The 18,099-nt window shown below is 33.5% G+C and overlaps 1 protein-coding gene across 3 annotated transcripts in view; it reads left to right on the top strand.

Moving 5' to 3' along the window:
- RPS6KA6 (ribosomal protein S6 kinase A6) overlaps positions 1-18,099 on the top strand; it is a 121,822-nt gene that overhangs the window by 49,405 nt on the left and 54,318 nt on the right. For all 3 annotated transcript variants that reach the window (XM_037027897.1, XM_037027875.1, XM_037027886.1), the window contains 3 exons: positions 3,083-3,189; positions 3,469-3,506; positions 14,797-14,939. In XM_037027897.1, coding sequence (XP_036883792.1) covers positions 3,083-3,189; positions 3,469-3,506; positions 14,797-14,939 — 288 coding nt within the window. The remainder of the gene's footprint in view (positions 1-3,082; positions 3,190-3,468; positions 3,507-14,796; positions 14,940-18,099) is intronic.

Raw genomic sequence — 18,099 nt, 5'->3', positions numbered from 1 at the left:
TGCTCTGCCTTTTGTTTTACACTTTATAAAGCTGCTCTTATAAGCAAACCATAGTATCAGCAGAAGAGTAGACACATACTGTATAGCCCAGGAATATTCTGGTATATATGACTTACCATATGTTATTAAGCTAGAGAGAGAATCAGAAGTTAATGGCAAAGAGATTGATTGTTCAGTAAACATGTATATGAGAAATTAGTTAGATATTTCAGAAATATAATTTTATTTATTTTTATTTTTGTTGACATTATTACACACACACACACAAAAAAAAAATTTAAATAGTCATCTGTACCCAAAGATAAAATTGACTTTTGTTAAAATGCTATAAATCTGGGGAAATAATTATCCTAAAAGAAAATCTAGCTGAATGTGTAGTAGACCATTGAATGGAGGTCTCTTTAATCATTAAAGTGATTAAGGAAATCAAAGAGAAATGATATATAACTGACTACATAAAATTGTGAATTATTGAACATCAAAAACGATCACAAATTTGGGGAAAATACAACTAATATATAATGGAAAACTGACATTTTTAGTATTTAAGAGCCTTGCACTAATTGGAAAAACATTTAATTCAATACTGGAAGATATGCAAAAACATTACTAATAATTCATTAAAACAATAATCCACTAATGTGAAGTAAATGTGTAGCCTAACAATAAAAATGTAAATTAAAACAGTTGATGTCATTTTTAAAATCACATTCGAAAAGATTTTAAAAAGGGCAATCTTCAGTGCTATTATGGATGTGGTAAGAAAAGTGCTTTTATAAACTGCTAATGGGAGTGGGAATTATTGTAACCTTTTTGGAAAATAATTTTGCTCTATTTATCAAGAATCTTGGATGATTCAGTCTCCTTGACCCAGTATTTCTTGTTTTATTTCTCAGGAACCCATATTGGAGACATAATCATAAATATAAATGCATATTGAATAATTGAATGCATAAATGCATATCAAAAATATATATGTATATTGAATAATTATTTAAAATAATGAAAAACTGGATATAAGCTAAATTTACATAAATTATGGTATATCAGTATGTTGATATTATAACACTATTGAAACTTCTTTTCAAGTTTTAAAGATATGGGACAATGCTTATGATATAATAAATAGGGGGAAAGGAGTACTAAAAACCATTGGTGTGTGTATGTATATATGTATATGTGCACACACATTTATATATCCATATATATGTACATATATTGTTCAATCTCAAATGTGTTAAAACACATATACTCATATACACATTTATACATACATATATACATGATTTGAGGATAAGACAGCAAAAGAATTGCAGTGCTTATCCCAGGGTACTAGGGTTTTAGGTTAATTTCATTTTCAGGGTCATTTATGATAGAATGATTGGTGAATAGGAAAACAGTAATGGTAGTGAACCTAAAACTTAAGAAAAAAAAGTTGTGACATAACATGGTAGAAGCTGCTTATGGGGAAGAGGTAGTTCTTAGGGAGAAGTATTCCTGAGTTCAAATCCTGCGCCTGCTCTTTTATTCTGGGCAAATTAGTTTCATCACTGAATGTAAAGTGATGTTGATACTTACCTCATAGCATTGTTTGGAGGACTGTAATAACCTAATAAATGTAAAGTGACTGGCACATAACTTCTACTTAGTAACTTTCTTATATACATGCATCATGAGGCTTTCCATAGAGACACCTTTATGACAAGATAGTATGCTTGCCATAAACTGTAACCTAGGCATAGATTCTTTAATTTAGAGTTTGAAAGATTTTTGCTTAGGTTTTTCTTATGTGTTAGGTCTCAATGAACATTTTATTACCCTTCCTCAGAACTTAAATAAGTAACGAATATTTTTTATAAAATACCAAATGAAAATGATGTTCTCATACTTTTAGCATTATATTAAATGAACTCTCTTGAAACTTAGATAATGAACAGTCATTTTTTATAAATCATTTTTAAAAGTAGATGGAGTATCAAAATTTATATGTCACTGCTCCTTCTCTACAAATTTACTAGTAACTTAAATCTGCATTGTGTAATTCAGTGGCCATAACTCTAAATGGGCAAGCCAGCTATAAAATCTTTATAGTTCATTTAAGTTTTACCCTTTCCTAATAATCTGTAAATTTCTTTAATGAAAATAATCAATTTCTAGATAAGTTACTTGTTTTGCAATTAGAAGCCCTTGATAAATTAAAAAGTTACATTTACTGGTTCAGTAGTGCCAAATTTTGTGTGTACATTAACACTTATAGAAGAATATAGATGTAAATCTGTAATAATACCTCATGGTTGCACACATAGCATTTTATAATGTATGAAGTTTTTTTCCCACATAAACTACTTTAACACAACAACCTTCTTAGATAGATACAGCAGACATTACTCTTGTTTATCAGCTTTAGAAACTGAAGGCCAGTGGTCATGTCAAACATTTATTAATTCTGATTCCAAGTCTAGTTGCTCTTTTCACTTCATCATAGCAGCTGTATTCCCAGGCACAAAAGACTGAGGAATACATTACCTTTAAACTCATCTAATTTACTAGTAGAAGAGGCCTGGAGCTACCCCTGAGGTCAGAGATTTGCTTTATGACTGTGTTTAATATGAGTTGCTAATTGAATACCTTGTGTTGGTATAGTAGAAGCTTTGACTTAATAGAGCTGCTCAGAGAAATTTCCGAGAAGTAATAGAAATGAAAGAAAAAATTGTAGAAATAGCGGAATTGCCAGTGCTAAACCAAAATGTTCTATATACTTCAAAGATCTTGCAGGTATCACTGTACTGTAGTAGAGTACTAAAATTACTAATTGTATTATGACACTAAGCCATTAAAAGAAAGAGTAAATCCTGTACAGTGTTTTCAGTGTAAGAAGATATACAAACTACATACTATGTTTTAGGAAGTTTAACATTAAAATAGTTAATATTGAAGAGAAGGGTTTTTAAAGGGGTTAGTTTCATCTATCTACTCATATTTTCTTTTTTGTTAGATTTGTCTGTTGTTTTGTAAAGAAGTAAATTTTTAGAACTTCAACACTGAGAAAACAATCAAATGGTAAATTATTATTTTATTTTAGGTTCTGTTTACAGAGGAAGACGTGAAATTCTACCTTGCAGAACTGGCCCTTGCTTTGGATCACCTGCACCAATTAGGAATTGTGTATAGAGACCTGAAGCCCGAAAAGTATGGCTGTATTCTCTTATATATCCCTCTTACCAGTGTTATATAAAAACTTTTTTCTCCATTAAGTTTCTTATTTTAAACATTATATGAAACTATATATGAATTTTACAATTATATGAAACTTGTAAAATTAATCTTCACAAGATATTGTTTTTAAATTTATCATTTTTTAGTATTTCAAATAAATACTGACCTCTTTTAACCTTGTGATGGTTTTTATGTAATATTTGATATAAACTATTTTATTCCATCTTGTTGAATGTGAATTTTGATTTACAGCATTCTGCTTGATGAAATAGGACATATCAAGTTAACAGGTATGCAAATTTTCTTATTCTACTATAAATTTGTTTTATAATTTTTATTATTTTTATAGATTTATCTAAGCCCATTTTCTTTTTTCCTCTTTTTTGATTTAATTTGCATTTTATTCATCTCTTGTGAACTAAATTTCATTTAAAAGGTAGATAAGATAGCTTTTAATATGTCCTAATTATAATACCAAAAAGTATACAATAAAGTTGCTATCCTAATTCAGAAATGACATTTGGCTTTCTAAGTAAAAACACAACATCTTAGTTTTAGTCTAGACTGAAATATTATCCTAAGTAGTTAGTTATCGCATTTGAAATACAGTAAATTGTAGACTTTTAAACCAAGTGTTTACAATCAAAGGTTTATTTTCTTCTTTATTTGCAAAATCATGTTTTATTTTACTTTATTTTTAATATTGAGAGTTTATATACTGTGGTAGTTCTCAAAGGCATTTTAGGCATAATCTGTTCTTACTATATCATTTTTAAAAACTTTATTTTGAAATAATTATAGATTTACAGTAAATTACAAAAATAGTATTGAGAGTTCTTATGTACCTATCACCCAGCTTCCTCCAGTGGTGACATCTTACAAAACTGCACTGCATTATCAAACCCAGGAAATTGGTTCAAATTATTGGACTATATAGTTTACTTAAATTTTACTAGTTTTTGCATACATTTGTTTTTTTGTTTGTCTTTGTGTATAATTCTGTGACACTTCATCACATATACAGATATGAATACTATCAATACAATCAATAAGCAAAACTGTCCTGCAAGCACAGAACTCTCTTGTGCTGTACATTCATTGTCACTCACTCCCTACCTTTTTCCTCACTCCTGGCAACCTCTTATTGGTTCTACATCTCTAATTTTGTTATTTTGAGAGTATTATATAAATGGAATTATACAGTAGTCACACATCTGGGCATTTGCCCTAGAGAAACAAAACCTATGTGCACACAAAAACCTCTACCTAAATTTTTATAGCAGCTCTGTTTGTAATAGCTTAAGACTAGAAATGTCCTAAATGTCCTTTAAAGAGTGAATGAATGAAGAAACTGTGATACATCCATGCAATAGAATACCACTACCCACTTACAAAAAGGAAAGGATTCTTTGTTTGTTCTTAATTTATTTAATTATTGTTCAAGTACAGTTTTCTGTCTTATACTTCCATCTCAGCCCACCCCCCCCAGTGCTCCCCACCTCTCTTCCCCCCACCGCCTTAGTTTTTGTCCATGTGTCCTTTATACTAGTTCCTGTGAATCCTTCCCCTTTTCCCCTGAAATTCTCTCCCCTCTGGTCCCTGTCTGCCTGTTCTCTATTTCAGTGTCTTTGGTCATGTTTTGCTTGCTTGTTTGTTTTGTTGTTTAGGTTCTTGTTAAAGGTGAGATCATATGGTATTTGTCTTTCACTGCCTGGCTTATTTCGCTCAGCATAATGTTTTCCAGTTCCATCCATGCTGTTGCAAAGGGTAGTAGCTCCTTCTTTCTTTCTGCTGCATAGAATTCCACTCTGTAAATATACCATAGTTTTTTTTGATCCATTCATTTACTGATGGGCATCTAGGTTGCTTCCACCTCTTGGCTATTGTAAATTGTGCTGCTATGAACATTGGGGTGCATAGGTTCTTTGGGATTGGTGTTCCAGGGTTCTTAGGATATACTCTTAACAGTGGAATTGCTGGGTCAAAAGGCAAGTCCAATTTTAGTTTTCTTAGAAAATTCCATACTGTTTTCCATAGTGGTTGTACCAGTCTGTAACCCCACCAACAGTGAACTAGGGTCCCTTTTTAAAAAGGAAAGGATTTTTGATATGTACAGCAATTTGGATGAACTCAGGGCATTTTGCTGACTGAGTCAATCTCAAAAGATTACTTATGTTTTAAATAGATAGCAAATTATATATTTAATTAACAGAATGTTAAAGCAGATAAAATTAAGATGTGGTTTTATAGAGAATTATGGACTAGTTCACTTTAAAGGCAAGTTGCTTTAAAATTCCTAAGGAATGGGGATGGACTCACATGAACAAGTATAAAGGACACATGGACAATAACTAAGGGTGGGGGGTGGAAAGGGGAGGGAGGCGGGGAACATGGGGCGGGGGGCGGGCAGGGTTGGGATTATAAGACAGAAACCTGTATTTGAACAAGAATTAAATAAAAATTATATTAAAAAATAAAAAAATTATAAAAAAAAAGAAAAAATAAAATAAAATTCCTAAGGAAAAATAAAATAAAATAAAATTCCTAAGGATACTGCTTCACTGTAAAGATGAAGTATGAAGCTGTTAACTTGAAAACTCAAGCAAATATGATAAAGTTCAACTAAAGTTTAGTGAATCTTACTGATTCATAGCCTTGTTCCTTATTCATATATAAAGGAAGCAAAATAGATTTGAAAGGATTGAAGGGAAAAGAAAAAATATGAAAACAGAGTTTTGACATTTTTACTCAGTATATAATTTTTATTTTATAGCAATGGAACTTTAGTTGCAAAGTTAATTAGGATTTAATGCTTTTTGTTTTTTTAAATTAGCTCATACCTGTTTGTCAGGTATGAGGAAGGAAGGTGCAAACAGAGTAGAATAACTCATATACCTGTGTCTCTCTTCTACAGTAAGGTTAACTGGGTGAATTCTGCTTTTACAGTTTTTAGACTTAAATTAGATGAGGAGGAAAGAGTGGTTAGATTCAGTGTTAATTTATAAGCAAGGGATACAAGGCTTGTGACAGGAAGAAAATATAATATATATTTTTATTGAATGTATTGAGGTGACACTGGTTGAGAAAACCATATAGGTTTCCAGTATACAAATCAGCAAAAAACATCATCTGCACACTGCGTCGTGTGCTCATTATCAAAATCAAAGTCTCTTTCTGTCCCCATTTCCTCCACATGTACCCACTGCCACAGACCCCCACCCCCATTTTCACACTGGCTATGACTACACTGTTGTGTGTGTGTACATTGCATCATTCCTTCACCTTTTTCACCCAGTTTCCCAGTCCCCCTCCTCTCTGACAGCTGTCAGTCTGTTTCATGTGTCCATGCCTCTGTTTCTGTTTTGTTCATCAGTTCATTTGGTTCATTAGATTCCACATGAGTGAAATCATATGGTATTTGTCTTTCTCTGACTAGTTTATTTCACTTAGCTTAATAATCTCCATGTCTATCCATGCTGCCACAAAAGGTAAGATTTCATTCTTTTTTTACATCCAAGTAATATTCCATTGTGTAAATGCATCAGAGTTTTCTTATCTACTCATCTACTTATGGGCACTTGGACTGTTTCCAGATCTTGGCTATGATAAATAACACTGCAGTGAACTGGGGGTGCATCTGTTCTTTCAAGTTAGTGTTTGGGCTTTATTTGGATATGTTCCCAGAAGTGGAATCACTGGGTCAAAAGGTGGTTCCAACTGTGGCCTGGTGGCTTAGTTGGTTGGAGAGTCATCCCATACACTAAAAAGTTGTGTGTTTGATTCCCAGTCAAGCCACATTCCTAGGTTGTTGGTTCCACCTCAGGTCTGGAAGAGTGTGGGATGTCACTAATCATGTCCCTAATGATTAGTGACATTAGTGACTCATTCTCTCTCTCTCTCTCTCTTACTCTCAAATCAATAAACATATCCTTGGGTAAAGATGAAAACAAAAGGCAGTTCCAATTTTTTTATAGAACTCTGTACTGTTTTCCTCAGTGCCTTTATCAGCCTCTATTCCCACCGACAGTGCACAAGATTTCTATTTCTGCACATCCTTGCCAGCACTTATTGTCTGTAGATTTATTGATGGTAGGCATTCTGACAGGTGTGAGATGAAATCTCATTTCTCGTTGTGGTTTTAATCACATGTCCCTAATGATTAGTGACATTGAGCATTTTTTGTATGTCCATTGTGCATCTGTATGTCATCTTTGGAAAAGTGTCTATTTAGACCTATTGCCCACTTTTAAATTGGATTTTATTTTCCCTTTAGTGTTGAGTTTTATAAGTTCTTTATATATTTTGTATATTAACTGTCTGTCAGATGTATCACTGGCAAATATGTTCTCCCATGCAGTGGATTCCCTTTTTGTTTTGTTGATGGTTTATCTTGCTGTGTGAAAGAGTTTTAGTTTCACATAGTACCTTTTGTTTATTTTTTATTTTGTTTCACTGGTTTGCCAAGATATATTGCCAAAAATATTGCTACAAGAAATGTCTGAGATTATACTGCCTATGTTTTCCTTCAGGATTTGTATAGTTTTACAGGTTACATTTAAGTCTTTAATCCATTTTGAGTTCATTCTTTGTATCCTGCTACTTAACTGAATTTATTCATCAGTTCTAGTAGTCTTTTGGTGCAATTTTGAGGTTCTCTATATACAGTATATGTCATCTGCAAATAATGACAGTTTTACTTGTTCCTTTCCAATTTGGATGCCTTTTTTTTCCTTGTCTGATTGCTATGGCTAGGAATTCCAATACTGTGTTGAATAAGAGTTGTGAAAGCAGACGTCCCTGTCTTGTTCCCTATCTTAAAAGAAACAATTTTAGTTTTTGCCCATTAATTATGATGATAGCTGTAGGTTTGTCATATACGGCCTATATTACATTGAGGTATGTTCCCTCTATTCCCACTTTGCAGAGAATTTTTATCATAAATTGGTGCTGGGTTTTAGCAAATGCTTTTTCTGCATCTATTGATAAGGTCATCAAAATTTTATTCTTAATTTTGTTTGTGTAAGACATTTATTGATTAGTGAAAATTGTAACAACCTTGCATCCCTGGAATAAATCCCACTTGATCGTGGTGTATTATGGTTTATTGTATTGCTGGATCTGATTTCCTAATATTTTGCTCAGGATTTTAGCATATATGTTCATCAGGGATATTGGCCTATGATTTTCTTTGTAGTAGCTTCATGTGATTTTGGAATTAGCATAATGCTGGCCTTGTAAAATGAGCTTGGAAGTCTTCCCTCCTCTTGAATTCTTTGGAATGTTTGTAAAATGCACCTGTGAAGCCCTCTGGTCCATGACTTTTGTTTCCTGGGGTTTTTTGATTACTGCTTCAGTCATTAGTATATTCAGATTTTTTTGATTATCTGAATTGGTATATTCAGATTTTTTGATTATCCTGACTCAGTTTTGGAAGATTGTATATTTCTATGAATTTGTCCATCTTGCCCATTGTGGGTGGTACTGGCCAAGCCCGTAGGCTGGAGGCAAGCTCCATGCCTCCTCTAGCTCCCTAGCCATGCCCATTTGAGCTCCAGACTGGAGCCTGTAAGGGAGAAGTGGTACAAATGTCCCAGTCTTACCAGCCCTTCCTTCGCCTCCACCCCAGGGGAACTGAGCTCAGTGGGGTGTAGCCACCAGGACTCAGGAAGATAGGACAAAACAAACCTACAGGAGGGGTGAAGACTGGCCCCCATTCCAAAGCCTCACAGTTCGTTATCTGTCTCAGTCTATAGTTTCTCCAGAGAAGGAGTATACCAGAGGTTCCTCTTGGGTGCAGCCACCAGTCTTTTCTGCTGCACTAAAACCCAGCAGGGTGCTGTCACCAGTATTTGGAGGATTGGGTTACTGTACTCTCCGGGCTGGTGCTGTGAAAATAGGATTGTTTGACCCTGGAAAGGTGGCATCTAAGGGTGGTATGTGATAGGGACTCGGAACAGGGACCTCAGTAGCTGACCCTCCAGATTTCTCTTCAGAGCCATGCCACCCAGATAGTCTCCTTAAGACTCCTGTATGCCCTGAGTTGTCTTCCCTCTACCAGAGCCCTGGGCGAGTTTTCCAGAGTGCATGTCAGCCTTTTAGGAGGGCGTCTGGGGTGTTAGCCCACTCCTTCCCAGCAGACAGAATCCCTGCTGATTTTCACTGCCAGATGCTACGCAGGCTCCACTTCCTGGTTCTGAGGGTCTGGGGTGTAATTCCTGGCACGGGGTTGAGACCTCATGCTCCTTAGGGGGGATTTTGCTGCTAAGCTATCCCCCCCACTTCTCAGTTGCCACATGTGGGTGCAAGGGCCAGCCCTTTCTGTGTCTTTGCCCTTCTTACCAGTCTCTGTGAGGCTTCTTCTGTAACTCCTTGGATATAATACTCTTGTTCAGCTCTCCTTCCTTTAGTCATTCAGGTTGATTGCTCTGTAAATATGGTTTGGTGCTGGGAGGACCTGAGTGTAGTTTCCACCGAGTCTGCGGCCATCTTGAGAAATGTACACACACATATATTCATTCTTAAAATGGCTTCAATAATAAATATGTAGGTAATTTACACTGTTTTATGATCATAACCTGATTCAAGGTTTTATAATGAATGATGAACTTACAGATGTAACATCTCAACAGTCCAATATGATTGGTTAATGTGTGACCATTCACAGCAGGTATTTTAAAAATCCTTTTAATTTTCTGTTCTTCCATTTTCCATTCTTTCTTCCTGTCTTTCCCTTTCATGCTTTTTTTTCCTTTCTTACTTTCTTACCTTCTGTGTCTTTCTTCCCTCCTTCGTTTCTTCTTTTTCTGTCTTATTCCTTCCTTCTATTTTAAATACTATAGTCAAAAGTACTAGATTAATTACTATTTGTCATTTATAGCAGTAGGCTGTAGTGATATAGGAATGTCCCATCTGGACATGGTCTTCACTCTCCTTCTGTGTTTCCCCATAATAATCTTAAGAGAGGGCAATACATTTTTTTTTATAAGTACACTTTAAAATTACTCCAGGCACAAGACTGAACGTAATGTTTAATAGGTTGCTCTGAATGGCAGTGGACTATAGAAAGGTGCCTTGGTGTGACTGTGCTTTGAACTTGATTTGCTTTGACCTTGATTTACCTCATAGTGAGATTATGATTGTATAGCAGAAGATCAGTAGAATGAGAGTGTGTACCCCCCAAATATCTGCGTATTTGCTAGTGTAGCATTTATATTGTCTTTATGTCTTTTCTGTAGCACCCACCACTAGTCTGTTTAAAAACTATTTAATATGACTTCCTTGGTTTATAAAAAAAATTTACTCATAATTTGCCATTAAAATCATATATCAAACACACAATTGATTTTAACTTTCTGTGGTTGCAGTTGTTTGTTTCCTGAGGGGCATAACTCAGGGTAACTTCTATAAAGAGAGGAAATAAATACATACAGTGTCAGAAATTTAAATCATACTGCACTTCAGCTAAGTATTTAAGGGACAAACATATACATAAGAAAATAATTTTAAGTAATTTTATGATTATCTGCAAATTAATCACTGAGATTACTTTTAGTAATAGTAAATACTCATTAAATTATTGCGTTCTGGGCATGTTTTTTAAAATTTTAAAGTCTCATAAAAGTGTTATATTTTTGGGGGGTTGGGGACGGTATATACAGTTACACATATATACTATCCACAGCCCCCCAAAAACCTTTATATAGCTGATTTCTACATTTTCTTTTTATTTCAAATTAGTGACTTGGAAAAACCACTGATTAACATGTCTTTTTAAATCCTGTAGCTAACCCTTAATGTAACATAAATGTTCAGTTCATTACTGAGCCAATTCTAGTGTTAAATATCATTTTGTGAGAAATAGTGCAGCAAAGGACCTCTGTAGAGTGTGATAAATCTCTAAAAGCTAATTCTGGATAAGAAAATTCTCTTCCCTTTCTTCTTGTCACTGGAATGTCAAAGATGCCAATGTTCTTGTCTACAAGGTTGTTATATTCAGCTGAACTGACCTTGAAGAATAGCTTTTATTACATTTACTTTTGAAATGGGATATGCAGCCAGGGAGTGGGGAGTGGAGGAGGCGGAAATGGACATGACTTTACTTGAAAAACAATAAAAAAAGAACATAGTAGGACATTGAAAATATTTTTAAAATATGCTCAAAATTGTAATACATTGTTTACTATACAAGGAGAAGAGATTTTGAAATTAAAATATTGAGCATGGTGAGAAAATCAGTTTCTGTGGTCTCTAAATTGAAATATTAATGTTGGTGTTTTATTTAAAAAATAAACAGGGCTCATAAGTTTCTTCATTTATAGAATTAAGGTATAATTTATATAGAGTAAAAGTTATCCTTTCGATCTTTATAGTGCTGGATTTATTCTGTATCTTGACAGCATCATTGCCAATACTGTGATTGTGATGTTGTCATATAGTGTTTGTAAGGTGTCACCATGGGGGAAACTGGGCGAAGGGTAAACAGCATTTGTGTAGTCCTTCATATAACTGCAGTCAGTTTTCAATAGTCTATATATATAAAGTTTAATTTTAAAAAATTGCTCTTTCATGTATAGTTTGTTTTGCAAGCTTGGACAAATGCATACAGTCTTAAAACTACCACAAATATCAAGATATAAAAGTTCCATCACACCCCACCCCCAATTTTCCCACTATAAGTCAATCCTCCCTTTATCCATAGACAACCATCAATTTGCTCTCTGGCCCTATGGTTCTGCCTTTTCCACATGTAATATAGGCTTAAAGTACATATATAGTCTTTTGAGTCTGGCTTCATTTATTTAGGATGGTACATTTTAGATTCATCTATATTGTTGCACGTACCAGTGTTTGTTTTTTAACTGCTGAGTAATGTTCTATTTTATAATGGTACAATGATTTGTTTATCTAGTCCCCAATTAAGGGGAATTTGGGTTGTTTCCTGTTTAATTCAGCAGTAAAGAATAAAGCCACCATAAATATTCACATACAGGTTTTATGTGAACATAAACTTTTATTTCACTTGAGTAAATACTAAGGGAGTAGGATTGCATGGTCATGTGGTAAGTGTATGTTTCACTTAATGAGAAAAGTCCAAAATGTTTTCTAATGTGTCTGTGCCATTTTGCATAGCCACTAGCAATATATGAGAGCTCTGTTTGCTCTGCACCCTCACCATTATTTGTACTGGCAGCCTTTTTTATTTTAGCTCTAATGGCCATATAGTATAGTATCTCATTTTGGTTTTAATTGGCATTTCCCTTAGTAGCTAATGACATTGAGCATCTTTTCATATATTTATTTCTTTGGAAAAGTGTCTGTTCAGATCTTTTTCCCATTTAAAATAATTGTTTGTTTTCTTATTATTCATTTATGAGTGTTTGTTTATGTTAGTGGACAAATTTAATTTTTGAAAATTGACATGGGCATAGTTGCAAAAGATAAAAACACTTATAAACAAATCTAACAAAATTTGAGCTGGAGATTTACTTACTTATTTACTTATTTATTTATTTTTGTTATTGTTCAGTTACAGTTGTCCTGCCTTTTCCTTTATTGCTCACCCCTACCCCATCTCTGCCACTCTCACAGTCCATCCCCCCAATTGTCCCTCTATTCCTGTGCCTTTGCTTTTACTCTGAATAGAAGTCCTTTATCAGATATTTGATTTGCAAATATTTTCTTTCAGACTACAGCCTCTTTTTCATTTTCTCAATGATATCTTTATAAACAAGTTTTTGATTTTGATAAAGTTCAGTTACCAACACTTCTATTTTAGGGACTGTAGTTTTAATGTTATGTCTAAGAAATCCTTGCCAAATCCAAAATCACAAATATAGTCTCTTATATTTCTTTGGCAGCTTTACAGTTTTAGGTTTTACAGTTAGTTCTATAATTCATATTGATTTAATGTTTATTTATAGTATGGATATAGATTTTTATGTCAATATCCTGTTGTTCTGGCACCATTTGTTAAAATGACTGACCTTTCTTCATGGAATTGCTTTTAGGTCTTTGTCAGAAATCAATTGACAATATATAGCCAGTTCTATTATAATACAACACATTTGATCTTCAAAATGATTGCATTGTGCAGTATTGCATAATTAAAAGCATGGGACTATGTTGAATATGGGTTAGGAGTTTAGTGGTAACTATATAACCATTGACACATTAGAGCAAGATAGGAAACTGATAAAAATGGAGTCATTGTTTTACATATTCTAAATTATTGAGTATATAAATACTGCAAGAAATATGGTACCTCACCTTGAAAAATTTTTAATTTCACTTGTAGAATTACTGTCAGAAAGGTGGCAGTTTTAAAGTTATTGTGAAGAGGTGTAAGGTAGATTATTTGGAATTCGGAGGAAAGTATAACACTGCAGGTGGACAAGAGTGGCTCATAACACACATGATGAGCTGAAAGAGTTGGTAGATTCACTTTAAACGTGTGTGAATGTATGAATTTCTACTGGGCTTGGTTCAGCGAGGTGCAGTTTTCTGGTGTTTCATCGAATGCTTCTTACAGACAAATTGAACATAACCCAACATAAAATATAATATTCAAATTCACGTTATCTTCAAGTTGTTTCCTAATGTATCAATTGCATTAGAAAAATTTGTATTTTCAAAACAAACATTATAGCAGAGTTGACTGTATGTGTCAGTCTATTCTTGGAGACTGTTCATTTATTTGTGTGTATATGTCTAGCTTTTACTCAATACCACGTTCTCTTGATTACTGTAAGCTTATAATAAGTATGGAAGTCAGGTAGTATAAGTTCTTCAATTATTTTCCCCTTTTTCTAAATTGTTTTGGGTATCATATTGCTTTGTCTTTTTATATAAATTTTATTTATTTTATTCAGCTTATTAATTTCTACAAAAAAAACTTTCTGGGAAATTTATTAAAGTTTAACTGACTCTTTACATCAGTTTTGGGGGAATTGACGCCTTTAACTACACCAAATTTTCTAAACCATATACACAGTATATCTTGCTATTTACTTAGATCTACTTTCTTTCATCAGTGTTCCTAATTTTCAGCACACAGGTCTTCCATATACTTTGTACATTCATACTTATGGACTTCAAGGGTATTTTTGGTGTTACTATAAATGGCACTGTTAAAATTTCAATTTCTAAATTTTCATTGCTAGTATATAAAAATAAGATTAATTTTAAACAAAAATGGAAACTCACCAAAACTAAATCAAAATAAGCCTTTTCAATATTTTTAAAAGTATAAGTTACTATCTCTTTTGTTTTAGTATATTTTAAAAACTTAGACCTCTATGACAGCTTTGATTTAATTGTTGACTCAAAATTGTTGAATGTTACTCTAGTATAGACATGAAAACGTATTTTCAGATGAGATTTAACTGAGTAATCTTTAAATGCTGTTAAAGAGTATCATTATTAAATATAGGCTATTTTCTATTATTGGTATCACAGCTTTCTTAACAGTAATTAAAGACCATCCATGAATAATTTTAAGGTTTAAATACATAATTTTTTCTTTTGTTATTTTCTATTTTCTGAAGATCTTCAGATATATTTTTATGTAAATTGTTATTACAGATTTTGGACTCAGCAAGGAATCAGTAGATCAAGAAAAGAAGGCCTACTCATTTTGTGGTACAGTGGAATATATGGCTCCTGAAGTGGTAAATAGGAGAGGTCATTCCCAGAGCGCTGATTGGTGGTCATATGGTGTGCTTATGGTAAGTAGTGTTATTTTCTAAAATTATGCTAATATAAAATCAGTAGTATTTAGAAAATTTTAATTTAAATTTGAGGAGGTGTCAGGTGAGAATAGGATTTCAATAATTCATGATTATTATTTTAAAATCTCTGGTTGGCTAGCTGTTTACAGTAAGAATTAGGATTTTGGTGTTCTGGTTTATTTTAAAGTTACTAGATAAAAAGGCAAATGGCAGCTTTCTTTTGAAACCATAAAGTGCCTAGAAGAAAAACCTAAGCAGTAAACTCTTTGACGTTGGTCTTAGCAATATTTTGGGGGGAGATATGTCTTCCAGGGAAGAGCAGCAAAAGCAAAAATAATCAAACGGGACTATAGCAAACTAAAAAAACTTTTATACACCAAGGGAAATCATTAACAAGATGAAAAAGCAACTTAATGGGAGGAAATATTTGCAAATGATGTATATTATGAGGGGTTTATATCCACAATATATAAAGAACTCATACATGGCAACATCAAAAAAATCTGATTAAAAGATGAGCAGATGAGCAGAAATATCTATTTACAGATATGTCTCCAAAGAAGATATGCAGATCCCAGTAGATGCATGACAATATTCTCAACATCATTAATCATCAGGGATATGCAAATCAAAACCACAGTGAGATAGCACCTCACATCTGTCAGAGTGGCTATTATCAAAAAGTCAACAAATAACAAATGTTGGAGGGGTTGTGGAGAAAAGGGAACCCTCCTGTGCTGTTGGTGGGATTTTAAATTGGTGCAGTCACTGTGGAAAACAGTATGAAGTAAAATTAAAAATGGATCTGCCATACAACCCAGCAATTCCATTTCTGGGCATTTATCCAAAGAAAATCAAAACACTAATTTGAAATGATATATGCACCTCTGTGTTCATCTCATTAGTCTTTACAATAGCCAAGATGTGGAAGCAACTTAGGTATCCACTAATACATAAAAAAGATGTGGTACTTTTACACAATGGCATATTACTTGGCCATAAATAAGAATAAAATCTCACCGTTTCAGACAAAATGGATGGATCTAGAGAGTATTTGGCTTAGTGAAATAAGACAGACAAACACAAATTTTGAATGATTTCATTTTCATGTGGAATCTAAACAAATAATACAAACAAATCAAAACAGAAACAGACTGACAGAGAATAAACTGATGGACTGACAGCTGCCTCAGGGGAGGTCAGTGGGGGATGGGTGAAAAGGGTAAAGGAGATTAAGACATTCAAACTTTTAGTTATAAAATAAGTCATAAGCATCTGATAACATATACAGCATAAGGAATATTATAGTGACATGGCTACTTGTAAGATACCTAAATGTTTTATTATTATGTGATACTCCTGAAGCTTATTTACTATTGTATTTCAACTTTAAAAACAATAGAAAAAGGTCTACCAGGTTTTAGTAGTTATATAGTATTTTAATTAATTATCGTAGAATTTAACACATTACCATATAGTGCCTTATTGTCAAATTGTTTCAGGCATGTCCATAGTAAGATTTTCAACCTCTTGAGGAGAACAGTCATATGTCACACTACCCTCGGTACCTACTATAGTTGGCATGTTGACTAACTAATGTGGTAGAAGATTAAACATATAAGTTGCAGTATTAATTAGGATAATAAATGAATAGCTGTTGAAATAAATACAGTTCGCTTTTGAAGCCTGATAGTCCATTTTGCCTATTTATCACTGAATGACACTTAATATGACTCACATCAGTATACTGAGTGCCTTTTATAAGACCAGCATCTGGGGAAGGCAGTGGGGTGGGAACTGACTAGAAGTACAATATTTGGCATTTTCTGTGACCTAGGAAGGCATGCAGTCTGGTTGAGGAAACAATTGGGATAGCTAGTAAACTGACTAGAAGTACCTTAGAAATTTAAGCTAGAATTAAATATAAGCTGATGTATGAAAAGTGGAGGAGGGGCCTCAAAATCATTCCTGACAGATGGATAAAATTTAAATAGCTCCATGTCAAGAAGGATAATATTGTGATCATATTAGCAAAGACCCAGAGAATAAGTTGACTAGAATAGTAGTGAAGAATGAGGGTGATGGTGGAGGAAATGGGGCTGTAAGTCTTAAGCATTTGCATGCAGTTTTCTGGGTAGCAGGAAACTTTTGAAGATTCTTAAACAGGATGGTAATTACAGGAAAAAGTGTTTCGCGCAGAAGATTGGCCTTGACAGAATTATATAAGTGGACTGTAAATGGAGGAAACTAGAAGTAGAAAGGTCAACAAGGTCTCCTTACAAAACAGTTGTAAAGTTATAGAATATAGAAGAGGAAATCTTAAAGACAGTTGAAAGGTTTTGGGGTGGGAGATTGGAGCTTGAGAGAGATGATTCCCATACATCATAATTCCCTTCTTTTTCCCTCTTCTTTGACTCTCATAGCTATCCCTTCAGTCTCCAATTGAGGACCATTAGTATCAATTTGGTGGGGAAAACTGGGGCTTGGGAGAGACTGAGGCTGAATCAGATTTGAGAGTCATCAGGATATAGGACAGTGTTGAATGGATAAGCTAATAACTAAGGTTGTGAGTTCATAAATGAACAGAGGACTGAAGCCAAAGCCATTATTGAATCTAAGTTTAAGGTTTTAATATTGATATAAAAATTTTTAATGTACTATGATGATCATTTTTAGACCTAGTCTTTTTTATACCATTAATTAACATTCTAATCATTTGCATTGCAATTAAATCTTTTAGGGAAAATGTTTTCCTCATGATGTGTACAACTGTCTCAGTTTTTTCTTTTTAAAGAAGTTATTGGTGAGTGTGTGTTGTATGTATGTGTGTGTAACTTCTCCTTTTTGGTTCCTATTTTTAGAGGAGTGAGGGGAATGAGAATGGTTAAATCTTTCTTGATAATTTATAAATTTGAAATTGTTTAATGCTCATTTTTAGTTTCCTTTGTTGATTAAATTGTTTGCTTTAAGAGCATATCTTTGCAAAGAAAATGCCTTGTGTCTATTTCCAAATTTCTTTGGTAACTTAACCAAATCCAACAGCACTGAAAACAATTGGCTGGTTTAATTTACTGGTCATTTATCAGTTGAGTTATATATAGTTGGGTACCAGAAGTGTATTTCCTTAAGTGACCTAGTTTTTTGCTCCTATTTTGTC

This window comes from Sturnira hondurensis, unplaced genomic scaffold, assembly GCF_014824575.4.
Source record: "Sturnira hondurensis isolate 20B ecotype Veracruz unplaced genomic scaffold, ASM1482457v3 Scaffold0001389, whole genome shotgun sequence".
Classification (NCBI taxonomy): domain Eukaryota; kingdom Metazoa; phylum Chordata; class Mammalia; order Chiroptera; family Phyllostomidae; genus Sturnira; species Sturnira hondurensis.
The sequence above is the reverse complement of the archived record's forward strand: the minus strand, read 5'-3'. Positions and strand labels throughout refer to the sequence as shown.